This window comes from Prionailurus bengalensis, chromosome B4, assembly GCF_016509475.1.
Source record: "Prionailurus bengalensis isolate Pbe53 chromosome B4, Fcat_Pben_1.1_paternal_pri, whole genome shotgun sequence".
NCBI classification, from domain to species: domain Eukaryota; kingdom Metazoa; phylum Chordata; class Mammalia; order Carnivora; family Felidae; genus Prionailurus; species Prionailurus bengalensis.
The window spans coordinates 25,642,582-25,654,880 of record NC_057358.1 but is presented as its reverse complement, the minus strand read 5'-3'; the positions used below and the strand labels follow the sequence as shown (position 1 = coordinate 25,654,880).

At 38.6% G+C, this 12,299-nt stretch overlaps 1 protein-coding gene across 3 annotated transcripts in view; it reads left to right on the top strand.

Moving 5' to 3' along the window:
• ODAD2 (outer dynein arm docking complex subunit 2) overlaps positions 1–12,299 on the top strand; it is a 178,349-nt gene that overhangs the window by 53,655 nt on the left and 112,395 nt on the right. For all 3 annotated transcript variants that reach the window (XM_043564861.1, XM_043564862.1, XM_043564863.1), the window contains 4 exons: positions 777–1,019; positions 1,351–1,461; positions 3,667–3,821; positions 4,923–5,165. In XM_043564861.1, coding sequence (XP_043420796.1) covers positions 777–1,019; positions 1,351–1,461; positions 3,667–3,821; positions 4,923–5,165 — 752 coding nt within the window. The remainder of the gene's footprint in view (positions 1–776; positions 1,020–1,350; positions 1,462–3,666; positions 3,822–4,922; positions 5,166–12,299) is intronic.

The window sequence follows — 12,299 nt, the reverse complement described above, 5'->3', positions numbered from 1 at the left end:
CTTCAGTGACTTTAGTTATTGCAAAAGGAAGGAAGGAAGGAAGGAAGGAAGGAAGGAAGGAAGGAAGGAAGGAAGGAAGGAAGGAAAAGAAGAAAAGAAAGGAAAGAAATGATCCTGGCAGCTGTGCCATGTGGATTGGTTGGTTTTGGTAGCTCAGGTGGGGAGCCATGTCCTCCAAAGAGGTCTCATGGTTTTAAGAATATACAAGCCATTCAGTTCTCATAGAAAGTTCTAATGGCTTTAGTGACTCTAGTTTTCTGAGATACCAGGACTGAGGATGTAGTTTACAAATCTTCCTAATGCATATATTATAGCTATGTTAAGAAAATACAATCTTGGTGAGATTAAATTTCTTATAGAAAGGAAATGTAAACACTCCCAAATTTGGAGGAAGGTGTTTTGAAGGGTTTTGTTTCTTTGTTTTTCATGTGTAGTATGAAAGTTAATTTGTAAAAGTATTCTTATTGTTTTTTAAGTTTATTTTATTTTGAGAGAGAGCATACACACGTGAGAGGGGGAGGGGCAAAGACAGAATCTCAAGCAGCTCTGAACTGTCAGCACGGAGCCCAATGTGGGGCTCGAACTCATGAACTGTGAGATCATGACATGAGCTGAAATAAAGAGTCTGAAACTTAACTGACTGAACTACCCAAGTGCCCAGTAAAGGATTCTTATTTTTGATGGAGATTATCTTGGTAGCAACCCTGTAGCTATTGAGGGATATGTTGTTTTATTTTAAAGATTCCCATGTACATCATATTCACCTATTCTTGTAGGTCGCTCTACTCGACTGTGGAAAGAGTTCAGCAGAACCGGCTCAATCGAGTCTGTATGATGCCAGAGACGTGGAAGTGGCTCGCTGTGGGGCTCTGGCATTGTGGAGCTGCAGTAAGAGTTACACAAATAAAGAAGCCATTCGTAAAGCTGGGGGCATTCCTTTGTTGGCTCGCTTACTGAAGACGTCTCATGAAAACATGCTAATTCCAGTGGTAGGGACATTGCAAGAATGTGCATCAGAGGTACTCAAGCCAGCTCTGCTTCCCTTGCTTTCATTTACCTTGACTTTCTTTAGTTGAAAAATAATTTTCAAGGTTATCATGACTGCTAAGGATTTTTTTTGAGAAGTCAGCAGTCTATTAAAGAAGATGAAACTAACAGAACATTAATTAAATTGGTACCCATGTGATGTATTTTTGAAAATGTTGACTAAATTCTCTTCTTATATAGTTGTGTTAACCTTGGACTTTAGTGTTTATTAAGAAAGTTTGTTTGGCATAATTATTAGTAAGTATAGATAGGTACTTAATATTCGTGTCTTACACAGATAAATATTTAAATTTGTGTTCCTAGGAAAACTACCGAGCTGCGATCAAAGCAGAAAGGATCATTGAAAATCTGGTGAAGAACCTAAATAGTGAGAACGAACAATTGCAGGAACACTGTGCCATGGCCATCTACCAGGTGTGGGGGACTCTGTGGGCAGCTGTGGTCTTCTTCTCCCTGTAGTTAAGGTGGTGTTTCTAAACATGGGTTCTCATTCTCTGGTGTCAGGACTCAGGAATCAGCATTTTTAACAAGACGCTTTAGGGATTTTCCTGTACACATAGGTCTGAGAACCACTGTCCTGTGCTAATGACAGATGGCCTGTATATGTGAGAGAGAAACCTGCACCAACATGTCTTGATTATTTACATTTCTAGAAGGCACTTACATGTCTTTCTCTCCTAAAACAAATTACTTAGTGTAAAATAGGAAAATATATACATGGTGCCTTTACATTGTTTTACAGGCACCCTATTCAAACATAGTAGTTGAGAAATTTATCTTCTACCAAGGCAAAATGGATGGATGAATGAGTGTGAGCTTGCGTGTGTGTGTGTGTGTGTGTGTGTGTGTGTGTGTGTATTCCTGTTTTATCTTTTTATTAATTTACTTTAACCTTTGTTAACTTTTTGTAAGCTATACATTTTATAGTATACCAGAAAACAGATTAGAAGTAAAGATGGCTTCAAAAAATTAGTAGATGGCTGGTTGCTGGCCATGCCAGCTTCTACCTATCCGAGAAATCAGCGTCCATTTCCTAGAGGAATGCATTTAAAATGTGCATATTGGGGCACCTGGGTGGCTCAGTCGGTTAAGTGTCCAACTTCCGTTCAGGTTACGATCTCACAGTTTGTGGGTTTGAGCCCCACATTGGGCTCTGCACTGATAGCTCAGAGCCAGGAGCCTGTTTTGGATTCTGCGTCTCCCTGTCTCTCTCTGCCCTTCTGCACTTGTACTTTCTCTGTCAAAAATAAACATGTAAAGATAGGTAGGTAGGTAGGTAGGTAGATAGATAATAAAATGTGCACAATGAGAGTATGCCAAAAAGAGTCAGAAAAAGGGGTTCATGTCAGTAGAGGATGGTATTAGTTTGCTAGAACAAAACAAAATACCAAAACAAAATACCATATGGTGGCCTGTTAAATAACAGATATTTATTACCTTATAGTTCTGGAAGCTAGAAGTTTGAGATCAAGGTGTCCGCAGCATTGGTGCTTTCTGAGGACTCTCTCCTTGGCTTGTAGGTGGCTGTCTTCATGTTCACATACCATTCCTCCTGTGTCTCCACATGTTCCTTCCTCTGTGTCCTTATATTTTATGACATCAGTCATATTGGATTAGAGCCCACCTCAGTGGCCTTATTTATCCTTCGTTACCTCTTTAAAGACCTTAACTTACATTCTGAGGTACGGGGGTTAGGACTTTGACATATGTGAGTTTTGAGGGAACACAACTCAGTTCAAAACAAGGATATATAGCCTTGACTTGCGTATATAAGCCTTATCTGAGTAACTATGAATGATTGGTTAGTAATAGTGATTATTTTTTCTAAAGTTGGAACTGAACCAGAAGCAAAAGTCATAAATAGAAGAAAAGCCTGACAGGTGCCTTGTGGTGCATTACAATGAGGATTTCTTCTAGTGGCCCTCATGGATGATCCATGACATGCATCTGTATCATATGGCCTCAGAGACCAACTGTATACTTAGGATGATAGCATATCTATACTAAATTTATCATCTTTTTGCTCTTTAACCTGGGAAGGACGATCAGCTGGGAACATCTATGTAGTACGCATTTGTTTCAAAGGATGACACAAACGTGGATAAACATATGTGAATATAATGTCAGTTGCTATTGCTATAACTTACTGCTCTGGGCATAGAAACTCTATTGAGGAAATGCTCATCTCCTAGATTTTGGGGGTCATTGAAGCTCTGATTGAATCCGTATCACTCGTGTTTTCTCTGCTACATTTTCCGAAGACTGTGTGTTGCATCACTGTAGAAATCCTCTGTCCACGCATGTGGTGTTCTAGGTTTCTAACCAACCAATCTCTGTTTCTGTCTTGGTGGAAGCCCAGGTTACCTCAGAATTGGCTTGGCAGAATTTCTAAGTATGTAGAAACTGCTAGACGCGGCCAAAATTATGTAAGGGAAAAGAGACAGTGTCAGATAGCTGCCAATACAGAGAAGAATTAGATTTTACTTGGAGGCCCCTTCAGAAAATGATACTCTTTGAAAAGAAGTTTCACTGCCACTAAAATGGCAGCCTCTTTAGCAATTACAGAAAGCTTGATATGCTTTGATCACTGAGAGCCTCTGATTTGATTTTTGTGTGTAGTGTGCTGAGGATAAGGAAACCCGTGATCTCGTTAGACTGCACGGAGGTCTTAAACGCCTGGCCAGTCTGCTCGATAACACGGACAATAAAGAACGGTTGGCTGCTGTCACTGGGGCAATATGGAAATGTTCTATCAGCAAAGAGAATGTGACCAAGTAAGAGAAGACATTCAATATTCTGTAATAAAAATATGGCCATCGAGGAATAGCTGTATTCTTAACTTTCAACTAAAACATCTTTCATTAAGATATAAATGTTTCTAAATAAAAGTATAGATGCATAAAAAATATGCCCATTGAAACACATTCCCGTAATGTTATTTTAATAAAGAATCAATTATAATGCTACTCGTATAGTTTCCATATATTTATGTTCTAGACTAATTTGGCAGTATTAAGGATTTTTAGAAATGAAAGACTTCTACTTCCTATCCCACCACCTGGCTATGGTTTTCTGTGCCTCACTTAGTAAAGCTAAGGGATGTGCTGACATAATCTTATCTGTGTGAATGGGCTCTTTTGCTTGTGGGCAGCAATTTAAATGACAAGTACCTCTGATCTCCTGCAGAGACCTATCAAGGTGAGGGGATGAAGTCCCACTGAATCTTTAGAGATGGAAATGGTTCCATTCTTTTTGCTTTTCTAAAGTTAAACAAGATGAGTCAGCTAAATGCCAGCTCAAGGGCTGTGTAGCCACTGTCAGATAATTTCATTGAATTTTAAATTATTTGTAAACTTTATAACTGATTTAATCTTCAGATTTGTCTCTTCATATATTTTTAGGGTTCTCACACTCTGTGATGGATATTCTGAGGCAACCTTCCTTGTCTCATTGTGATGATTTTAACAAGAAATTCACATGTCTTATTTAACACAAAATAGGTTTATTTTGCTTTGTTCATGTAAAATAGTCTCTGTGACATGGGGCAGACACCCATAGCATAGTAGAATTGCTGACACTCTGATTTGGACGAAGTTGGTAGTTGTCTTAGAGACCATACAGTATAGTGATTAATGGCGCAGATGGCTGGAAGTGGAAACCAGCTTCACTATTTACCAGGCTTCGAATTAGCTTTCTGAAAATGGGGATTATGGTAGTATCTGCATCACAGAGTTTTTGTATAGACCGTATGAGCATGTAGTTGGCATTTAGTAATTTTGGGCTCTTAATGTTATTAGCTAATTATACCAAAAGTAATACTGTTTCTCCTCCCCTCCCCCCTCCCCCCCCACCTCTTCTTCTCTTGATGAATTTAGGTTTCGGGAATACAAAGCCATTGAAACTTTGGTGGGACTTTTAACTGACCAGCCCGAAGAGGTACTTGTGAATGTGGTTGGTGCATTGGGAGAATGTTGTCAGGACTATGAAAATCGCGTCCTTGTCCGGAAATGTGGTGGCATTCCACCACTCGTGAACCTCCTCGTTGGAGTAAACCAAGCTCTTCTTGTCAATGTCACAAAAGCAGTTGGTGCTTGTGCAGTAGAACCTGAAAGTATGATGTAAGTGGCCTGGCAACGGAAAGATTTTATTTGAGAGTGATGGGGGAATGCTTGGGTAGTCAGAAACAGTGTCCTCCCTTAGAATTGGGGTGCACAAATGATGCAAAAGTAAAACGGATTTATATATAAATAGCCACGAGGTTACCAGTAATGAGTTACCAAGCCAAATTGTTCCCTAGGAGGAGCTGGAGGGCTAAGGCTAGGCATATTGGGAGGACTTAAAATTCCCAGTAATTAATTTCCCATGCAGAAACCTTCGTACAATCAACAAAGTTTTTCTCTGCTTCCTAGGGAAGAATTCTCTCTCTCTCTAAGAGCCTAGGTAGTTCTAGTATAGTATCCTTCTTGTTTCTCAGTTCGATTCAGCAAACTTATTTTGAGTACCTAGGAAGTGCTGTAAATTGATGAGGGGAGAAGACAAAGGGTTTTCAGCTGTGATCTTGGTCCTGAAACAAATTCTTGTCTAATTAGGAAGAAAAGATTTAAATGTAGTACAACTTAAGAACAATAGCAAGCGGTGCCTGGGTGGCTCAGTCAGTTAAGCATCTGATTTGATTTTGGCCCTGGTCATGGTCTCACGATTGTGAGATTGAGCCCCACATTGGACTCTGCACTGTCACAGTACAGAGTCTGCTTGGTATTCTCTCTCTCTCTCTCTCTCTCTCTCTCTCTGCCCCTCCTGTGCAGTCTCTCTCTCTCAAAATAAATAAATAAACTTAAAAAAATTGGGTTGTTTGTCTAAAAAATAAAAAGAACAATGGCAAGATTATATAGAGATTATATATACAAATATATACTTAAGCATAGAAATAATAACTTGTATATAAATTAAACATATATAAATATATTTATATGAGACATAAATATATTTAAGTGTGTGTGTGTGTGTGTGTGTGTATAAAGTCCAGAATGGGAAGAACCCATATAGGCCAAAGCTATTGTATAAGGGTTCTCCAGAGAACCAGAAGCAACAGGATGAGAAAGGTAGAGGGAGGAGACATATGAAGATATATTTAAGGAATTGGCTCATGTGATTGTGGTGTCTTGGCAAGTCCACATTCTGATGGGGGAGCCTGGAAAGCTGGAGACTCAGGAAAGAGCTGCAGTTTGAGGTCAAGGCAGTCTGCTGGCAGAATTCCACAGAGGAAGTCAGCCTTTTTCTATTAAGGCCTTCAACTTATTTGATGAAGCCCACTAACATTATGGAGAATAATCTGCTGTACTCAAAGTCTACCAATTTAAATATCATCCTCATCCAAAAAACACGTTCAGAGAAATATGCAAAATAACATTTGACTAAATATCTGGGTATCCCTTAATCCAGTCGACTTATAAACATTAGCTATAACATGTCCCCTCTTTGTCAACTTGGTACCCATTCATGCATCTCCTTAAACCATGCTTAAGATCTGTAGAAAGATAATAACAAGGCCATATTCCTGCCTAATACTATACAACTATCCAGTGTACCACTGAAAATACACTAACCCTTTTCCCAGAAGAGGAAGCAGAGTTCTTGGATAATATTTACTCTTCTTCTTGATATCCTGTTACTTAAATACTCTGATATAAAGCTAACCATTCTTAAAAGCCATGATATAAAGTCATCATGTCTCATATTACATGACAAGAGGATAAGAGAGGGAAGAAAACAAAGATACACACATATTTATAACAAAATAAAGAATATTCATGACAATTAACAATATTCATTCTGTAACTGGTCATGTGGTCATAGCTGGTATTTATAACTACCTTCTTTCATTCCTCATTCCATATTCCCTTTGCCCTCAGCAAGCACTTTAGCTGGATGTGGTTCTTTACCTGGTGGGGTAACCCAAACCTTCATTCCTGAGGGTCTGGGCCATTAGTAGTCCTGCCTGGATTGGGCTGTTGTAGTTTTCCATCGACCTTAATCACAGGGCATGGTAATACTTAAGACCTGCCCTAAGGGATCTCCTGTTTTCCAGATATAGTCTTCTTTACTTCCATTGTGGAATAGCAGTTCAATTTACCCTTGGTAATTGGGATCACCCCAGCCAACACAGTAACTCCCTTCGTTGCTTGTTGATTTAGAGGCATGGGGAGGCCAAAGTGGTCGGGTGGCAATTTTAACTTTGAATTCAGTGCCCATGAATCCTGACTATGGAAACAGTAACACCTCATTATTTGCAGCTTGATAGCTCTTTTGGCCTATCCTATAGACTCCCAGAGGTCTGAAAACCTTCCTTCATTTCATCCTATCTCCTGTCCCCTTCAGTCTAAGTTGGCAGTTTCTTGAGATGGTTGATTGGATCCATGAGTACACCTGTAATCTTGTTATACTATGATTCTCCTTTATATCTCCTATATAATTTGATTTTGATTCACTCATTCATTCAACTCTTCAATATGTGTGACCAGGCACTCAGGGCTACTGTGTATGGATATACCCTGCACAACCCTAGGGAACACCATTCACATAGACATATACAGAGTACCACATATTGTGGGGCCATACATCAACTCTGCTTAAGTGTAGTTTGCTATTTCACCATTTGATTATTAGAGGAAGCTCATAACATACGCCAGTAGTCTCTGGTAGTACCTTGTTCCTTCTCACTTTCCTGGCATTTGTGATTCATTTGTGTTCAGTCAGGTCCTCTTCCTTCACAGGAAGCCTGAAACTCGATAGCCTTGGAGCCCTGTTAATGTGATTCTGGTCTAACCACATGTCTGATATACAAGCAGTAAAGCCACTATAACTCTTTTTGTATTTGGTTATTAGAGCCTTAGGCTCAGGTGTTTCAGACACCAAGGAACACTAGTTGTTACCCACGATATCTTCGAGAGAAGAACACCAGCCAGACTTAGAAGACACTTTTCTGATGTATTTATCTTTCTGAAAAGCACGAGGTGTTCATTAGCACCTGATAAATGTTTGTCAAAATGGTTTTGTGTATTTCTTTTGACCTTTGGCTCTTGTTTACTTTTTGTCTGCTCATATCTGCCAACTACACCCACTGCCTCTGAATGTTTTTTGAATGTGTCCTCCTGCTCTCTGCCCTCAGTTGAGGTTCTGTCTTCTTTTACCTGGACCATTGAAGCAGGTCCTGTTTGGTCTCATCTCACATCTGTCCCCTTCCATACCTTCCTGCATGGCACTGAAATTTGGTTTCCTAAACTGTACATCTGATAGAGTTGTTTCCTTGGCCTAAGGAACTTCTCAGCCTTTAAAAACCAAACCTAAATTCCTTCACCTGGTATTTAAAGCATTTGCCTCCTGGCCCCTTCTCCCAAGCTTCATCTTTTCCCTGCAGATGTTAGTTAATTAGAGTTATATTGTTATTTGTTTATTCCTTATTCATTACACAAATATTAATCAAGTATCTTTTGTGGTAGGCACTGAAAGGATAGCATACCCAAAGCAAAGTTCCTGCTCTCTTGGAACTTACATTCTGTTGTGTGTGTGGGACACAGACTCTAAACTCTTAAACAATTTCAGATGGTGCTAAATGCTATAAAGAAATTAGCACTATAGGGGCACCTGGGTGGCTCAGTCAGTTAAGCATCAAACTCTTGGTTTCGGCTCAGGTCATGATCTTGCGGTTTCATGGGATCGAGCCCTGCATTAGGCTCTTTGCTGGTAGTGCAGAGACTGCATGTTTTTCTCTGTCTCCCTCCTGTCCCTCCCCCATTGGCGCTGTCTCTGTCTCTCTCAAAATAAATAAACTTAAAAAAAGAAAACTGCACAATTGAAAGAGAGTGAGTGAAGGTGGTTACATTAGCAGCAGTGGAAAGAGGAAAGAGAAAGTGGAAGACCGGACAGTAGTCTCTGAGAGGATGATATTTGAACAAAGATCTGAGAGATAAGAGGACAGCCTGAGGGAAGAACCCAGACAAGGAGCAGCAAACACAAAAGCCCTGGGATGGGGTTGAGCTCAGCTTGAGAAGCTACCTTGAGGTTGTTGGGGTTTTTTTTTTCTATATATAGTTTTCATATATATTTTATCACTGTGTGTCTTGTTAATAGTATGTGTTTTCCCATATCACTGTGTGACTGTGTCATAAATCATCTTTTTGTCTCTTGATGATTACTAATTGATTTTTAATTGAGTTCTTTATTTTAATTTCAGTATAGTTAACATGCAGTGTTATATTAGTTTCAGGAGTACAATATAGTGATTCAACACTTCTATACATTACTCAGTGCTCATCACAACAAGTTCACTCCTTAATCTCCATCACCTATTTCACTCACACCCCCACCCACCTCCCCTTTGGTAACCATCAGTTTGTTCTCTATACTTAAGAGTCTGTAGGGGTGCCTGGGTGGCTCAGTTGGTTAGGCGACCGACTTCCACTCAGGTCATGATCTCACAGTTCGTGAGCTCGAGCCCTGCGTCAGGCTCTGTGCTGACAGCTCAGGGCCTGGAGGCTACTTCAGATTCTGTGTCTCCCCTCTCTCTACCCCTCCCCTGCTCACGCTCTGTGTCTGTCTCTTAATAATAAATAAACGTTAAAAATTTTTTTTAAAGTCTGTTTCTTGGTTTGTCTTTCTTTTTTTCCTTTGTTCATTTGTTTTGTTTCTTAAATTCCATATATGAGTGAGATCATATGGTATTTTTCTCTGACTTATTTCACTTAGCATTATACTCTCATGTTGTTGCAAATAGCAAGATATTATTCTTTGTATGGCTGAATAATATTCCATTGTGTATATATACTACTCCTTTATCCATTCATCAGTCGATGGACACTTGGGCTGCTTCCATAATTTGGCTATTGTAAATGATGCTACAGTAAACATAGAGATGCATATATCACTTTGAATTAGTGTTTTTGTATTTTTTGTGTAAATACCCAGTAGTGTAATTCCTGGGTCATAAGGTAGTTCTATTTTTGACTTTTTGAGGAAACTCCATCCTGTTTTCCACAGTGCTGCACCAGTTTGCATTCCTGTTAACAATGCGATAGGGTTCCGTTTTCTCCACATCCTTGCCAACACCTATTGTTTCTTCTGTTTTTGATTTTAGCCATTCTGACAGGTGTGAGGTGATATCTCATTGTGGTTTTGATTTGCATTTCCCTGATGATGAGTGATGTTGAGTATCTTTTCATGTGTCTATTGGCCATCTGTATGGATTCTTTGGACAAATGTCTATTCATGTCGTCTGCCTATTTTTAAATTGGGTTATTGGTGGGGGGGACTATTGAGTTCTATAAGTTCTTTATATATTTTTACTAATTACCCTTTATTGGATATATCATTTGCAAATATCTTCTCCCATCCAGTAGGTTGCCTTTTAGTCTTGTTGATTGTTTCCTTCTCTGTGCAGAAGATTTTTATTTTGATGAAGTCTCAATAGTTTATTTTTGCTTTTATATCCCTTGCCTCAGGATACCTATTTAGAAAGATGTTGCTATGGCCAATGTCAGAAATCACTGCCTGTGCTCTCTTTTTATGGTTTCGGGTCTCACACTTAGGTCTTTAATCCATTTTGAGTTTATTTTTGTGTATGGTGTAAGCAAGTGGTCCAGTTTAATTCTTTTGCATATTGCTGTCCAATTAACCCAACACTATTTGTTGAAGAGGCTGTCTTTTTCCCATTGCATATTCTTTCCTACTTTGTCAATGGTTAATTGAACATATAACTGTGGGTTTGTTTCTGGGTTTTCTATTCTGTTCCAATGATGCATACAAATATATTGAATTTCATCTATATAGACTAGAATTCATTCTTGCAAAGCCCCTTCTTCTGTCCCAGATTTAATGACTTCCACATAAGTCATCATCAGGTTATTTAGTGACACCTAAAAATTACTTCTAAATATCATCATTATTTTCACAGTGCACCTTCAAACCCATTTTAATATAACTCTGTTAGATAAATTGTTATATTTACTGATTTTTCAGTTAAACCCATTCAGGAAAAAGCCAGAGAAAACACTTTCCTTGTTCTGAATTTTAATGTAGGTTTTGAAACAACAAAATGTAATGAGAGAAGAACAACAACTCAGTGACAAACAACAGGCCTTAAAGACCTTTTGACTGAGTTGGGGAGACAGACAAGCAATTTTAAAATGTCAGAGTAGATGATGAAATGGCAGTAAGTAAAAATTTATTTGTAAATACACAGACTAATTTGAATAATTTTATGAAAGGCTTAACTTCTGGTTAATAATCTGAAAACCACAAAAAAAAGAACAAAAGTAGGAAAGAAAGCACATTCTCCCAAACAAGGATATGTCCACAATTCCAAATCTTAAATGTGAAACACACCTGTAAAATGTAGGTAAATTATTAACCTGTGTGTAATATGCTGACAGCTAACACATGCTGCTTCATATCTTTAGATTTCCCCTCAAATAAGTGTCATGGTCATGAAATGCATGGCCAATCTTTTTTTTTCCCCCATAGCAGAGATTAGGGGAATGAATCGGCCTTGGAAGAAGTGAGGAATTTCCCATCAGAGACCTAGTTTTGCATTGTAAAACAGCAGAAGTGGAGCCTAAGGAAAAGTCATAAGGACATGTTGTTTTATATTGTCTATGATAGTCTTCTAGCCTAAGGAGATTGCTAGAGACCCTTTAGGGTAAAAAGGATACTAGAGATGATGATTTCGGGATTGCAACACAATGAAGCTATAAATTTTTAGAGATTTGGAGTAAGCTAGATTGACTGAATGCTCAGAACTGAATGGAAGAGTTGTGTTCACAAGGCAAAGAGAACTGCAGATTTTTGTAGGAGTGTGTTTGAGGTAATTCTATCATTAAAGGAAACAGATTCTGACAAATAATTTCCCCACAATCACAAGGCTATTATATACTCCCTGTTAGTAAAAGAGCCAAAAGAAATCACATAAAATTTTACTAGAAGACTGTATCAGACAACTTAAATAATTGTGACAAGCAAGTAGTCAGAGCTCAGAAGAGAAATAGAAAAATTATTGAACTTAAAGCCTGAATGAATGCAAACAAGTATAATAAACAACTGAAAACACAGGCATGCGATGTATAGGACATACAAAATGAAATGAAGAAGAATATACTAAAATTACAGTAGGGAAATTGATAAATATGGAATCCAAGGAGATCGAACATAAACATAATGGGTATTCTGTAAGAAGAGGTTGGAACCAGTGGAATGTGATC